General features: G+C 32.5%; 1 protein-coding gene across 3 annotated transcripts in view; it reads right to left on the bottom strand.

Annotated features, from left to right (window-relative positions):
• The window catches only part of LOC127739192 (N-alpha-acetyltransferase 40-like), a 35,469-nt gene extending 19,289 nt beyond the window's left edge, over positions 1–16,180 (bottom strand). For all 3 annotated transcript variants that reach the window (XM_052250812.1, XM_052250810.1, XM_052250809.1), the window contains exons 1-7: positions 16,073–16,180; positions 14,615–14,659; positions 13,298–13,348; positions 11,935–11,987; positions 10,905–11,000; positions 10,177–10,335; positions 1,693–1,776 (exon numbers count right to left, since the gene is read on the bottom strand). In XM_052250812.1, the coding sequence (XP_052106772.1) occupies positions 1,693–1,776; positions 10,177–10,335; positions 10,905–11,000; positions 11,935–11,987; positions 13,298–13,348; positions 14,615–14,659; positions 16,073–16,078 (494 nt within the window). In that variant the 5' untranslated portion in view covers positions 16,079–16,180. The remainder of the gene's footprint in view (positions 1–1,692; positions 1,777–10,176; positions 10,336–10,904; positions 11,001–11,934; positions 11,988–13,297; positions 13,349–14,614; positions 14,660–16,072) is intronic.
• Positions 16,181–16,587: the final 407 nt, after the last annotated feature.

Consider the following 16,587-nt stretch of genomic DNA (forward strand, 5'->3'; position numbering starts at 1 on the left):
GAAATAAAATAGAAATACCGATCTACCTACCTATCTTTTTTTATGATGTAACCTCTAAACAGACATATATTTTATTTTGCCTCAATCAGTCAAAGAAAATTTTTTCCATAAGAGAAATAGGTTTAACAAGTCATCAAAATTGGATATCGCTTGACATCTACTATCGTTATTTAATTCAAATAGTAAAAATAAACTTTACTGTAGTATTATTATATTGAAATTAAATAACTTGAGTTCATATCAAGTAATATCCAATTCTAACTCATTATCATGAAACCTATAAATACCAACCAAGTCATAACCATTCTACAATGTCATTTATTGCAATTGAATGAGATGTATGATCCAATAAAAATTCTTTAGTTCTCTCCTACATATTTCAATACAGCTTGTACTAGTATTAAAATTTTTTGATATGTCAAACCTCAACTCCATTGACACTTGGTACTTATGGTTACAACAAGTTGGGGAAGATCCTCATAAATGGGTACTATCCCCATTGATGGGAATTATACTCAAAATCAGGTATCAGTTTACAGTGACAAAATATCAAATTTTGTAGTTCATCATGATAGCTGTCATGGCGCAAATATTTATATGAATGGCAACATTTTTTCCTGTAAGACCATAGTTTAAATGAGAACTGAATACAAGGATAATGGCCTCCAAAAATCCTTATTTTTAAAGGCTGTTAACTTTTATCCTGATGATATTTCAGTCATGGTGTGACTGTCTTGAGGCAAAATGTTGTCCTTTAACTGAAAGTTTGTGCCATGACAGAAAATATCTGTAAATCCAAAGTTTATATTTTTATCACTGAAAATTGATACCCGTTTTGAGGTATAATACCCATAAATGAGGATAGTACCCATTTATGAGGATCCTCCCCATCCTGTACCAGAGCCTATTATTTATTTACATTTTACCAGCAAGTATTCAACCCCAAGATCATGGCAAGATGGTACTTAGAATAAAATCGTGTGCGGCTCCTGAGTGGATGATTCTGGGTTGGAATTACTTCTCATCAAAAACTTATCCATTTAGGTTTAAAAAATAAAAAAAAATCAATTCATATTGTACAAACTGTAGAAAATACATTCAATTTATGTATATATGAAGGAGCCATTAATAAAATGCTTTTCCCATTTAGCAAAAAAAATGCATTTTAAGTAAACTTTTGCCCCATGACCATATATATTTTTTTGGCTCAGTCATTCCAAAGGTCTCCAGACATTTGGCAAAGGCCGATAAAAATTGGTTTGGTCCAGTTAAGTGATATGAATTTATGGATCAAATTTTGTCCAAATCATAAGTGAAAATGTCCTGTAAAAAAGAGTCTGGTCCAGTTAAGACGAATGGTTACTGGACCAAATGTCCAGTTGAATTCTCAAAGCCATGGGAACCACTGATGGCTGTTATATAACGCTGACATTTCTTGTAAAATGAACTGCTTCCCATATTTTTCTAGTTTGTGTGTAGCCTTCAAGAAATAAAATATGGAACACCACTGGTACCCTATGGAAAATGTGTTACGAATAAAGGTGCTCTTGTAACATTATAGATGTGCATATATGGTATTAACTAATGTGAGACAACTTTTGAAAATTTTGAAAACCAATATATTTTGGTTCTTGTTTTAACTGACTCAAACAGCTCTTATTTTCTTGTTCACATCAGAATAGTTATACTTACTGATATGCAATTAATTCTAATATCTGTACAATAAATTTCCCTATGCCTTTTCTTCTGACATCATCTATAACTTGGATTTCATAGCTGAAATGATTAAAGATTCAATTATTACTATATCATGATTAACAAAAAAATGTGTTCATGCTCCAAAAAGGAAAAAAATATGTGCTAGTTACAGAAAACAATTGTCACTTCTGGACAAAACCCTGTTCAATTACACATCATTCATGTATTACTTTTACCATTCAAACTATATTAGTGTCTAGCTGTACGTTAATGACAAATTGACATGCATGCAAAACTTTTAAGTTACTTAGAGACAAATCCCTCTATTGTTTATGCACAACAGTCTTATGCCATTGACCATTTAGGACATTATGATTTCCACAACACTGGATCAGTGTTATGAGAGATATTTGTTTGATGAGATGAATACAATGACAACCATTTTGACAGGTTGATTTTCCAAGAAGAGCATGAAATTTGTCTGCTGATTATTGACGTGTTTCTCAATTGGGAAAAATATTTTGTTTGTTTCCCTTTTCCAAATGTTTTCAGAAAACAACAAAGAAAAAAGTTTTGGAAAAATAAGAAATGAAACATAAAAAGATGTATACAAGGAAATAGCAAGAGCAAAAAACAAATACCCTACAGGAAGTAGATTTTGTCTATAGGAAGGATTAAGCAGACTTATGGATTGAAAGGGTCTTCTTTTTTATATGAATAAAAGGAAATAAGGGGTATAAGTCAATTAGACATCAATCCAACAACAAAAAAGCCCCCAAAAAACAAGAAAAAAAAATTTAATTAGGAAATAGGCATGCGCAGTGCACTTTAATTCTGATTTTTGCATCAAGAGATGGAGGTCTCTTCCTTTTTTAAATGTTATCTGTGAGGTCAAAATCTCCCAAAGTACTGTCAATCAAATGAGTAGGATCAGCCTCATCAACTCCAAACAGATTCGCCTAGGAGTAAAACACATGTGTGTACCAGTTACTAATATCTTTTACTTAAAAGTCTTCTGTATGAGAAAAATCTGACATCAGGAAGATATAGTTAGCACAGGATATAAACACAAGAACATGTCTGAGTAGTAATATCCTATTTACAATACAGTCCTCAAATTTGAATTAATTGTTATCTGTTAGTATATTATATATGAAAGATTATTTCTTTGATAACAATTAATTGTATCAAGGATTCAAATGACACTGTAAATACTTGAACAATCATGTGCCATAGTATTTTCCAGTTATAATGAGAACAAAAAGCAAAAGTTTTATGGACTTAGATCTACATGATGGCATTATCAAAATCTCTTCAGAGTGGACAAGTTCCACTGTCATGCCAAATGTGTGAGGAATCTAATGAGATCAAATGGAAATGTATACAATGTGACTTTCTCTTGTGTACAAAATGTCAGAAACTTCATCAGAAAGTGAAATCTACTGACCAACATACAATCATAGACACAAAGGACATTGCTACATATCAACAAGAAGTCAACGATCAACCAGACATAAGTAATATCCCATGTAGTGTTCATAATGGACAAAACTGTTGTCTGTATTGCCATACATGTGAGGAAGCTATATGTCCCTTATGTATTCTTAAAGCCCATAACAAACACAATATGACAGGATTAGATGAAGGATATAAGTTGACAGTGAAAGCTGTCACTAATTTTCATACTGAAGTTGAAGACAACATTTCACAAATTGAAAAAGGTTTATCTAAACTGGGTTTAAAGGAATCATCTGAAGAATCCAAATATGAAACAGAGAGGCAGAAAATTCTGAACAGGGAAAGAGTATTAAAGAATGAAGTTGAAAAGCATACACAGAATCTTTTGACTGAACTTGATCAACAAAGGGATTTTCTCAGGAAATCAGTACATGATGAAGAAAACCGTTCACAGAAGATAAAAAAAGATTTAGAAAATCGTAGAGAGAGCCTAAGTAATTCCCTTAGTCAGAACAATGCAAATAAAGTTTTCAATATATTTAAACAGGAAAGAGCACTTAGAGCAGACAGGAAACAGAAGGTAGAACCAGTAAACACTATGTTTAAGGGATTGCCACAATATGTACCAGGAAAACAACCAATTTTGGTAGCACAGCATGGAGAAATGGCTGAGCTTGGAGATGATAAGGAACTGGACAAATTTGAATTTCAAGTGCTACAGACATTTAAAACTAAACTACCAATTATAGAAAATTTAGTATGTAATGAAGATGGAACCTTGTGGATAAACAGCTGTTTTACTAAAACATTACAGAAGATACAACTAAACAATGGATCAGTACCAGTACAAGTAATTTACAAACTAAATGCATTATCATTTAACATGGCTTTATTACCAACAGGAGATTTACTGATATCTTTAATGGAACCTATTCTACAAATACTTTCCAATGCATCTGGAGAAATCAAACAGTCAACATACAGCTTTGCACCTCTTCAAACCATAGCTGTTCATGTCACCAAAAGTAACCAAATCATTGTAGGGGTAAGAGAAAAAGGAGAACCATTTCCAGTCAAGGGTCCTAGACAGGTCATTGTGATGGATATGAATGGAAGGAAAGAAAAACTATACCATTTAGACAATAATAGTAAATCTATCTTCACAGTTCCTGCAAGAATAACTACAGACAATGACAATAACATTTTTGTTCTAGATCGTCTCAATGCAGATTTTGATGGTAGGATAGTGGCAATAAACAAAACCAATGGAATGAGATGGGTGTATAGTGGTAATCCGGATCCAGATGTAAACAAACAACAAACATTAACACCTTCAGATTTAGTGGCTACAAAATCTGACAATATCATAGTTACAGATATTGAGCAACACATGATTCATATCCTCAATACTTCAGGACAGTGCATTCATTACCTGAATACTAAGGATCAGTTAGGAATTGTGTTACCAAACTCTGTATACATTGACAATACAGGTACATTGTACATAGGCTGTAGTACATACAAAAGTGAACCGGACAAGGCCAAAATATATACAGTTGAGGTTTCAGGATTCTGAAGTTGTGATTTGGGTAATTTGTCTATAATTAAAATTAAACAATATTGAAATACAAAGGCTGACATTCACATGAACACTTTAGGACAGTGTATTTATTACCTGAACACTAAGTAACCATACTGTGTAGACATTGACAATACTGGTACATTGTACATAGCTTTACTGTAGTACATACAAATACAGAACCAAAACTGACAAGGTCAAAATATATATTACTGTTCTTGTGTCTGGATTCGGATTTGATTACTTCCTAATATTCATGATTTTACTTACAATATACTGTATTTCATATTCATAAATTATTGTTTGGATTATTTTAAAGCCACAACTGAACAACTGAAAATAGGCAGCTCTTATAAAGTGTCTATTGAATCTACTCACAATTTTCCAAGCCTTGTGGAAAGTCTGAGATTGACATATTGCATAGTTGTTTTTTTTAAGACCATGAATTGACCTTTAGATCTTAATTTTATTGTTATGTTTGGTTGGTGTACATCTTATGTCTCCCTTCATTCACAGAATACTGAATTGTAATTTAGGAGTTGCTGCATAAATAAATTAAGGCAACAAAAGTTTACCAGATGTTTAAAGATCACAAATCAATTATGAGGACAAATCAAATCAAGATAAAACAAGAATGTGTCCATAGTACATGGATGCCCCACTCACATTATCATTTTCTATGTTCAGTGGACTGTGAAATTGGGGTCAAAACTCTAATTTGGCATTAAAATTAAAAAGATCATATCATAGGGAACATGTGTACTAAGTTTCAAGTTGATTGGACTTCAACTTCATCAAAAACTACCTTGACCAAAAACTTTAACCTGAAGCGGGACAGACGGAGGAATGAACGGACACACAGACCGAAAAACATAATGCCCCTCTACTATCGTAAATGGGGCATAAAAACAAAAAATAATCTCATGAACTCTTAATAGAGAGATGAGACTACAAGGTAAGCATCTTTTGCTATGCATGCATCATCAGCCATGACTCACAGAAACAAAATCTAATGCAGGAAAAATATATCAAAAAGCAAGGTAAATGAAATGGTAATATATCGGATATACCATCTCCATGTTACTGGCAGAGAATTTCTTTCAACCTTCTTGCTAAACACATAAAAATACTATTAAAATCATTTCATATCTAATGGATTTACAGATAAAAATCATAGCCCTAAAGACATGTACTATGCAACAATAAACAATCACTTTAATTTCCATTTGAAAAACTAAACTAGAGGCTCTAAAGAGCATGTGTCACTCATCTCTATTTATGTGCATCCACCACAAGGGCCACTTTCCAACATTGTAGACTAGAATATAACTCATGACTAAAATCTCAATTTTTGTTGATCTCATTTAAAAAATGTGTCTGATGACCCTGCCTGCCTACCAACATGGCAGATATGACTAACAAGATTGCACATGCTGAAATGTCTCCCCTGCTTTACTGACCATTGATTTTATGTTGAAAGTCTTAAAGAAAAAGGTTTTACTTTAGGTATCACATAAACTCAACATTTTTAAAGATCTATGACAATGAGGTCAAGGTCAGATCAATCCTGTCAGACAGACATGTACGCCTTACAATTATTCCATGCACCAATATAAAACAAGCATTCTGTGAGTATTGCCTGGCAATATGTAGTCCCGGCAATACGTAGTCCCCTACCAGCTAAAAATTCACTGTACTGGAAAAAAATGCTAACTTGATCTATAACTTGCCATGGTGTAAACTATTTAACAAATATCAAGTCAATAACTTCAAGCATGACAAAAAAAATTTGGAAAATTGATTGAGTGAATTTTCTAAGTCCAAAGACCATAACTCTGCACAAAATCATTAGACCGGAACAAAATTCGAACTTAATTTGTAACTTGTCATGATAAAACTATATACATGTACCAATCATCAAATCAATATCTTCAATATCTTCAAGCACGGGATCGAAGAAAAAAAGTGTGGAAAACTGATTTGCCGGATTGACGGATGGACAGACAGACAGACGGACAGAGAGCAAACCTAAAGTCCCCTTCGACTAATAAGGAGATGTGGTATGATTGCCAACGAGACAACTATCCATCAAAGTTCAAATAAAGTGGATGTAAGCAATTATAGGCAACCATACCGCCTTTCAACAATAAGATAAACCAATACAGTATAGTTGGCTATAAAAGGGACCAAATCTAGTAGACCAATTGCTTATGATAATTGAAAAACAGACCAAAACACAAAAACTTAACACTAACCAATGAACCATGAATACTAGGTCAAGGTGAGATGAAACCTGCCAGACTAACATGTACCCTTACAATCATTCCATACACCTGGTCTGCTGTTGTCTGTTCTATGGTCGGGTTGTTGTCTCTTTGACACATTCCCCATTTCCATTCTCAATTTTACCTCATATAGTTGACCTACTGCTTATAGTATCTGAGAAACGAAAACTAATCATGTAACTTTAACCTTGATCACTGATCCATATAATGAGGTCGAGGTCAGGTGAACCCTGTCTGACGGACATGAAGACATTGCGAGGAACCCATATTCCAAATATGATTATCCTATTACTAAAAATAAGTGAGAAGTTCACATGACATAATTTTTTTTCAAGCAGTCACTGAACCATGAAAATGAGGTCATTGACAATGGACATATGACAGACGGAGACTTTGAAACATAAGGTATCTGCATACAAGGTATGAAGCATCAAGGTCTTCAACTTTCTGAAATATAAAACTTTATACAAATAGTTTACACTGCAGCCGCAGCTGGATAGTAATCCCTATGTCTCTCATACTGCGACGAAAGCGAGATAAAAAATAGAACATAGGGGTCAAGTGCAAGGTTTGTCTATTATCTTAAAAACCGCTATAGATAGAGAAAATCTGACAAGGCAGATAAGTTTTGATGTGAATGGACGATAGGTTAATCTCAACATTTTGAACTTTTTAGTCCTGTCAGATTATCTCTATTTATTTCGATTTCCAAGAGATAGACAAAACTTGCATCTTACCCCTATGTTCTATTAATAGCCATGTCTGCTATGTTGGTTGGCAAGCAGGGTTATCAGACACATTTCTTAAACAAGATACCCAAGGATGGTTGCGACCAAGTTTGGTTTAATTTAGCCAAGTAGATTCAGAGTAAAAGACTGTTGTAAAAGTTAACGAACAACAACAGATGACAGCACAAAGTGATGGCAAAAATTCACACCAGGGCCAGGAGAGCTAACAATTTCTTCAAACAAGGTTAACAAAACAAACAACTTTAATGTGATTTGGACTTTTTATAAAATATTACACTGTAAATAACTCAGTCATAATTTCCAAATTATGGGGAAAAGATGGCGGTATAAATTGAAAAAAGAGGTTGTAACCCCATTTTTTTGGCTAATTTCAAAGATTTTACCATGGTAAAAGTAAATCAAATTTAAAGAAGATGTAATTGGTAGATCCGAATCTTTGAGCATAAAATGAAGGTCTCCAGTAACCCAGATGTTGCGAACAGGGTGAATCAGTTTAAAATCTTTCATGGAGGAGTAATGTGCTTCTAAGTGATATCTCAGACTTAAAACATCTTTATTTATATCATTATTGAATGCACAACAATTTTTTAGAGTGAATCATTTAAAATCATCAGCATTCAATGTGAAAAAAATATTTTTTAACAACTGAATCACCTTGTACATACTGTCTGCAATAATGTTTTTAAGCATGAATGAACCCCAATGCAAAGCTAATGCAAGAAATGTAGGGCCAAAACTTAAATTTTGAATAAAATTCATTATTCCAAAGTTCAAAGACTCTTAACTCCTACAAAAATTCAAAGGGGCATAACACCTATAAAAATTGAATCATTATTTCCTGTCGATATGCATATCTCTGTAGTGTGTCCTAATTATCTACAAAGTTTCATGAAATTCTGTTGTGTGGATTTAGAGTAGTTGCAATGACAAACTGTTGCAGTAGTATATTTAGGCCAAAATTCTATGTTCAAAGGGGCATTACTTCTAGAATAAACAGCTGCGCCATGAGCGCATGATACGCCTGTCGTCTTGTGTGTGAATTTTTATGCAATAATCATAAATAGTTTCTGACATACTACGCGACATGGGAAAACCCTCCTTTTTTTTACACGAAAAAATTGAATCAAAACCAAAAAGGATACAGATCTTTAGATTAATATAACTAAGAAGTGTGTAAAATTTTAAGCAATAATCATAAATCGTTTTTGAGATATGGCGCGACTTAAAAATTGAATCATAATTTCCTGTTGATATGCACATTTACATAGTATGTCCTTGTTATCTACAAAGTTTCATGAAATTCTGTTGTTTGGTTTCAGAGGAGTTAAGATGACAAGAATAGGACTGACAGATGGACTGATGGAAGGGTCAAAAACATTATACATAACGGAACTTTGTTCCCCACGTTCCGTGGGGGATAATAAGCAGCTGCAACAAAAGCAAGTGATATTAATGTCTTGTTGCCAGCATAAAATTGAATATTTATGAGGCATCTTTTCACAAGTTGGGAAAATGTTTCTGTAGAAAAACTTGCATGAGGATAGCCATTAGTGTATGAATATTGCCATAAATATTACTGTTAAAAAATCTGATCTCTCTGGAATGACAAAATCAAAAGTAAGCCTGCATTCACCAACCCATTCAACAGTATTAAGTTTATAGTAATTTGATCCAAGTATGATAGAGCTATTGTGTGACATGTAAAAATTGCTTTAAAACAGGGGTTCAATTCCCACAACTCTGGAATGACAAATCATAAAATTTCCAAATCAAAAGGTATCTTACTTTCACAAATTCCAACAACTGCCAGGAAATATATTCATGCATACTCATGTAACAGACAACATGTGAAAAATGTACTTAAATCTGACAATTAAAAGTCATGCAACTCTGGATACAAACCAGAAAATGTTCACAATCAAAAGGTAGTTCCTTTTATCAATTTCATAAATAGTGTAATGTTTTGATGAAATCAGTACAAACATATTGGATTTAATGTACAATGTGTGAAAACGGTTCGACTTTTCATGAATAAGGTCCCATAACTATGGAGTGACAAAAGTAACAATCAAGAAATTTTAAATGGAGTTTTCTTTTAATTGTAGCCTTGTGATAAAATTTCAGGCTAAAGTATCAGAGCAAAGTTGAGTTATTTATAAAACATTGTCCATTTTGCCATGTGTAAAGTCCAATAACTCTAGAAAGACAAAATTTGAAATTGTCAAAATTGAAATGGTGCTTTCTTCCATCAATCCTGATATTGTGTTAAAATTTCACAAGAATTGGTTAAAGCGAATTTGAGTTATTGCACAAAGTGTTGACATATGCATTCAAACTACATTATATCAAATATGTCCCCTCTAAGCAAGGCATATAAAAACAAAAAACTGACAGTATTAACTCTTACCAATATAACACTTCTTCATCAAACTCCATATCAAATCTAAAATGTGTAAATGCTACAGGTTTATTATTTGTGTATCTTGCTATCAGATACAGTGCTTTATCTTCTGTCATTTCTTCTCTCTTGTCCTTATCTTTCCATCCCCATTCACTTTCTTCATATCTGTAAAGTAAGCACTTCAGATTAGCTGGTGGAAATGCCCTCTAATACTTTCAAGATATAATATAAACGATTCTTTTTCAGTATAAGCATTATATACACCAGTAATACTTATTGTAATTTTTTATATCTTTTTCTCAAGCTTCAAGTACTGTTTATTATTTAATAATTGCAAACAACTGTGAAATTTGCTAAAAATTTATATTTCAGGAGCAACAACTCAAAAATGGTTTGCCAGATTTTTTCTTAAAATTTGATGGTAGATGATCATGTTTACCCTAAATAGATTTGCACTTGTTTTTGAGAAAAAAAACAAAAACTGTAGTTCTACCCCTATGCTCTATTCAATTTAACAGTGGCAATGATTGCTGGTCAAGTTATATAATCAAAATAATTTTGAAAGAAGATAACCAGTGGATGCCAAGTGCTGGCAATGGACTGAATGATTTAAACTTTGTAATCAATATTTTTTTTAAATCTGCATTTAAATTTGATTGGACAGTCCTTCGTGGGCAGATAGACAAGACAAAATCTACCCAAGATGTAGTGAAGATGTTCTATTAATGTCTTACAATGTTTGCATATTTTTCTTTGTGAGATCAAATGCCCATTCTATTTCTTCTTCACTCATATCTGCTATACGTTTAAACTCAATGGTCAAACTCAATCTGAAAAAGAATGTATAAAGTAATAAATGACCATAACTACAGTCGAACCCTGTTGTGTTGAAGACTCTGGTGAGTTGAACCTCAGATAAGTCAAATACTTTCATTTGGCCCCTTTGACTTCGGCTTAGCGAGATTTGACTGTATATTATGGTAAAAAAATTCTTAATATCCCTAAAAGTACGCCATACAAAACAAATATTATTAAAAGCTTTCTGTCTTTCAAGTTAACTTTGTTCAAAAGTGAATTGTAGGAAATTCTGTTCATTACTACAGAAAAAAAGGAATATTAGCAGAAATTTTACTTTATCTGTTTTTGTATACACAGGAATGGAAGGATACACAAAGGACAGATGAACACCCGGTATTTCTATATATTCCTCATACAGAATACATACAATTATACCATATATCTTATATAAGTTTCTATGGAACACTGGCAAAAGTTATCTCATTTTCAAAGAAAATGGTTTCAATTAGAATTGGGAGTTTCTGTGGGTTTTTGTATATCTATTTTGTTAGTTTGTGTATTCATGCAGGTCCAACGATTGTATTTTAAAGCAGATCACTTTTTTGTTAAAATTGTTCAAGTAGCCAGTTTTATTTTTCTTGGTACATGTATGAGTAGAATATAATGTATGTAATATTACTTCTTCAGATTTCTGAGTTATGTTAAAAAATTTAAAAAGCAAGTTCAGATCAAAATAAAGACAACAGGTTGTTGGCGGTTCTACAAGACTATGACTGGTAATGAAGCATCAAAATGAGCCTGAAAACTATCTTAATTGTAGAACAGAAATAAGAAAGAAAATTTTACAGACAAAGAAAAACATAAATTGGTAGCTTATAATTAATTAAACAGATCATTTATAAATGTGATGAACAAAGTTAAGTTAGCAAGGGAAATAACACAAATCTTTTAGATTAATTAATTTACCCATTTCTGTCAAATTTTCTGAATGGTTTCACAAAATCCATTGGGTCTGGCACCTGTATTAGAAAAAAAATACAACTATTTTTCTAAATATAAAAACTACTTTAATATATAATGTTAAACAACTGATAATAATGGGTAAATTGACAAAAACACACAATATAACAGGGACTTAACTTAACTGTTTTCCTCCAGGGGCCAGCTGGGCCCCTAAAATATTTTTTTCAGGGGCCCAGTTGAAATTTCAGGAGCCCATCCAATTTTTATACAAATAAAATAAAACTGAAATGTACTTTTCATATACTAATAAAGCCTTATTAGGTGTTCCTACTTCTGAGTCTGGTAAAGATTTTGTGTGATAACTTTATAATATTTGAATTATTGCCACCATAAATATATCATAAGATTTGACAATACTGATTTTAGTACATTTTCTACCAAAATTGTCTCCCTTCAATTTCAACTTCCTGTTGACCTTTTGACAATATGGCTGTTTCTATAATTTTTTAACGCTATTTCAAATCCAAGCCATCCTCTAATAGTGTTGATCAAAATTATTATTCAATTACTTTTTATTGAAGATTGGATATCAAACTAGATATTACGATATTTATTAACGAGATTTTGCGTTTCGTTTTTTCATTGAAGATTTTGTAAATAGCGATTCCTGGACAAGTTACCGTCTAATACAGGCTTGTAATGACTCCCTGGACAACTGGAATGCATCCCTTTCGCGATGCATATTGCACAGTTCAAAAGAAAACACTAAACAATAATGAAATAATTGTAGACGATTTAAAAGAGGGTTAAGAACACCATGAACATGTGCTTAGAGAAGGAGGTATATGTCAAATCGTGACTTCGTATTGAAAACATAGTTGTCCGACCAGGTTTGGTTTATTAAAATGAACTTACTGGTTTTCGGAAATTCTCTCTTTAATTATCCTGCTTTGATTAGACAAGCAGGTTTCCATTTGGGAACAGTTTTTGTTTATATCGCGGGGGAAAGGGTAAAAATGGGATTCACTTCAAAATATTTTAGTCGCCAGCTGGGCGATCAGGATGATAAAATATATTTGCCCAGCCGAAAATCTGGTCGCCTTGGGCGACTGGGCAAGCGTTCAGTTTAGTCCCTGTATAATTGGTAACTTAAAATTGAGTACACTGTCTCAAGAAAACATAAAAAAGGATTTCCAGCCTACTGTTTTACATTCTCATGTGATTTAAAAAACAAATCCAAGAAGAAAGTTAAGATACGACTTACATGTAAACAATGGATCCTAAATTCCCTATACAGTCTTTAAAATTTGTAAATAAATTTAATGGACTATGATCAAAATTCTGTATTATAATCTATATTACTTACTTTATTTGCTTTATCAACTTTTTCCAATGACACTGCCATTTTTGCTGATTCCTAAAACAAGAGTGTACACACTGAAATGTCTCGCCTTTTTTACTAATCATTGATTTTATGTTGATAGTCCTAAATATAAAGCTTTATTACAACTGTCACATAAACTTAACATTAACCAAGTAAACTAAACATTGACCACTGAACCATGAAAATGAGGTCAAGGTCAGATGACACCTGCCAGCTAGACATGTACACCTTACAATCATTCCATACACCAAATATAGTAGACCTATTGTATACAGTAAAAGAAAAATAGACCAAAACACAAAAACTTAACACTGAGCAATGAACCTTGAAAATGAGGTCAAGGTAAAAAAAAACCTGCGTGACTGACAAATAGATCATAAAATATTTCCATACACCCAATATAGTTGAACTATTGCATATAGTATTAGAAAAAAAGACCAAAACTCAAAAACTTAACTTTGACCACTGAACCATGAAAATGAGGTCAAGGTCAGATGACACCTGCCAGTTGGACATGTACACCTTACAGTCCTTCCATACACCGAATATACTAGACCTATTGCTTATAGTATCTGAGATATGGACTTGACCACCAAAACTTAACCTTGTTCACTGATCCATGAAATGAGGTCGAGGTCAAGTGAAAACTGTCTGACGGGCATGAGGACCTTGCAAGGTACGCACATACCAAATATAGTTATCCTATTACTTATAATAAGAGAGAATTTAACATTACAAAAAATCTTAACTTTTTTTTCAAGTAGTCACTGAACCATGAAAATGAGGTCAAGGACATTGGATATGTGACTGACGGAAACTACGTAACATGAGGCATCCATATACAAAGTATGAAGCATCCAGACCTTCCACCTTCTAAAATATAAAGCTTTTAAGAAGTTAGCTAACGCCGCCGCCGCATCACTATCCCTAAGTCGAGCTTTCTGCGACAAAAGTCGCAGGCTCGACAAAAAATCATTATATTACAAGCATATAAAACACAAACAAAAGTTCCTCTACAGATGATACACTTTAACTTAATTGTATTGTGGCTGAAGGCCCTTTTGAAACTCAATTTAACTGCATACCAGTCACAGGTATATATGCATTATCAATGATTTCAGGATTTTTCATAAGAATTCAAGACAAAACAATTTCCTATCAAATCTATGTAAAAAGTACTGGTAAGCATTGAATTTATTGATAAACATAGGACATTACTGTAAAACCACAGATATTTTTTAGCTTCATATAACTAATTCTGCATAATTCTGTAAATAAAAATGTAAATATGAAATTTACCTCTTTTCTCTTCATCTTCTTTTCTTTTGACTTTACTGATTTTCTCTGAAAAATAAAATCTTTACATTAATGACATTGACATCACAAGAAAAATGATTAGAAGAGAGAAATAAAGTTTAAATATATTCAAAAACAAAAGAAATGCACCACCTCCATTAATTTCTTTGAGTAAAAATTTCTATTGCATAGAATTTTTTTTCTCTGTAAACACTGTATTCATCTCAAGGTTATGCTTACAATATAGTATAATTCCACAAATTTGTGGAAAAAACAGAAAATTGTGAAACTATTATATATAATATGTGGTGCATTATTTGGGTTGTTACATGTAATCTAAGTGTTCCTTATTCCTGTTATTAGATAGATCACTTTCAAGAATAAAGTTCACCAATTGCAGTTTACCTTTTATTTTGGGAAATATGGCATGATAGAGTTAGCTACCTTTTGAATAATTACATGTGCTTTATTGTTTTCAAGCAACTTGCAAACATGACTCGAAAATTGTATTTCCAAAGTTAAGTTGTACTTATAAATTGAGTAAAAGTGACACATATCTAAAAATTTTAGTCGTTTATAATGTCAATATACAAAATGATGTAAGCAGTAGTATCTATCAGTTCTCTGATTTTTAATCAGTTTTGGGGAGTTTTTGGGGGTATCATAATACTGGTTGAATTAGTTAATGAGACAAACTAGGTACATGTAGATGCCTTGATAAATGTAACGCGATACAACTACCATTTTGAAAACCCTGCAAAATTACTGTATATCAGAGAATACAATAACAGAATAACACCCCATTAAAGCCAAAATTAAAAATTAATGTGTGGAGGGTTCCCCTACGGCTACCTGCTCTGTATGTTACACCGTGCAGGATCCGATCTAATAGGATTATAGGGCTGCCTTCCGACAGTTGAACTAACCAACCAGCTCTTCTTCTAGTGCACATATATCATGTGCACTAGAAGAAGAGCTGGTTGGTTAGTTCAACTGTCGGAAGGCAGCCCTATATATTTGCTATATGTTAGTCTAAAAAATTATGACATCTTGAAAGGCTATTTTAATTTTTTTTTCCTGTTAAGCCTTCCTTCGTGCAGAAAAAAGCAATTTCAAGACGTTATTATCTGGACTATCCTATGTGTATGCGTAGTCTTTAAAGTTTTATTATGTAAAAGATTTTGATAGTGTATCCCTACAAAAATAGCAGGGGTCCACATATACTAAGGGTTAAATGAATAGAGCAAAGTAAAAAACGATACTACCTACCAGTGCCTATCCTATTTTTCTAAAGGAGGAAACCCTAAACACACGATGAGAAATTATTTTTTTGTTTCACTTTGGCCTGGTGAGTGATGTCTTTAGTTCAATAGCCATAGGGAAGAAGAATGTAATGTTTTCAATGAGGTCAACATTATTTCATCTCAAAAAATTTAAAACAATAATCATAATTAAACTTACACCCATTTTCAATTGTTTAAACGTGTTATTAGTTTAAGTTTGTACACTGGCAAAGTGATTTCCCGCAAATTTTGTTGTAAAAGGGGAGATAATTTCCTAATTTCTAAAACTCGGAACAAAGCTGGAAGTAAAGCAGGGTTTTTCCACGGAATTCGAGGAGCTCATGCCAGAAGCTTTTATACGAAAATTTTACAGATTTTATTCTTTTGAAAGGTCTAGGAAACATAGTTGAGCGCTTATCATACTATGCTATAATATGTCAAATTTTAAATTTTCCCTTGCTTAATTAAGGTGGATCCTTGGTATATATTCCTCAGATAAAATTTTATTATACTTCGCCAAAATGTATATTTTACCATGTTTTTTTCATAAAATTAATAAAAAGCAAGGGTCACGGTGTTATTTATCAAACTTCAAGATGTGCAAAATTGTCAAATTTTCAATGATTATTAATGAAAAAACACACTTTTTCGTGAATAAAAAGAAATCTATGAGATAGAATTTTGTAATAAAAT

Source organism: Mytilus californianus, unplaced genomic scaffold, assembly GCF_021869535.1.
Source record: "Mytilus californianus isolate M0D057914Y unplaced genomic scaffold, xbMytCali1.0.p SCAF_4, whole genome shotgun sequence".
NCBI lineage: Eukaryota > Metazoa > Mollusca > Bivalvia > Mytilida > Mytilidae > Mytilus > Mytilus californianus.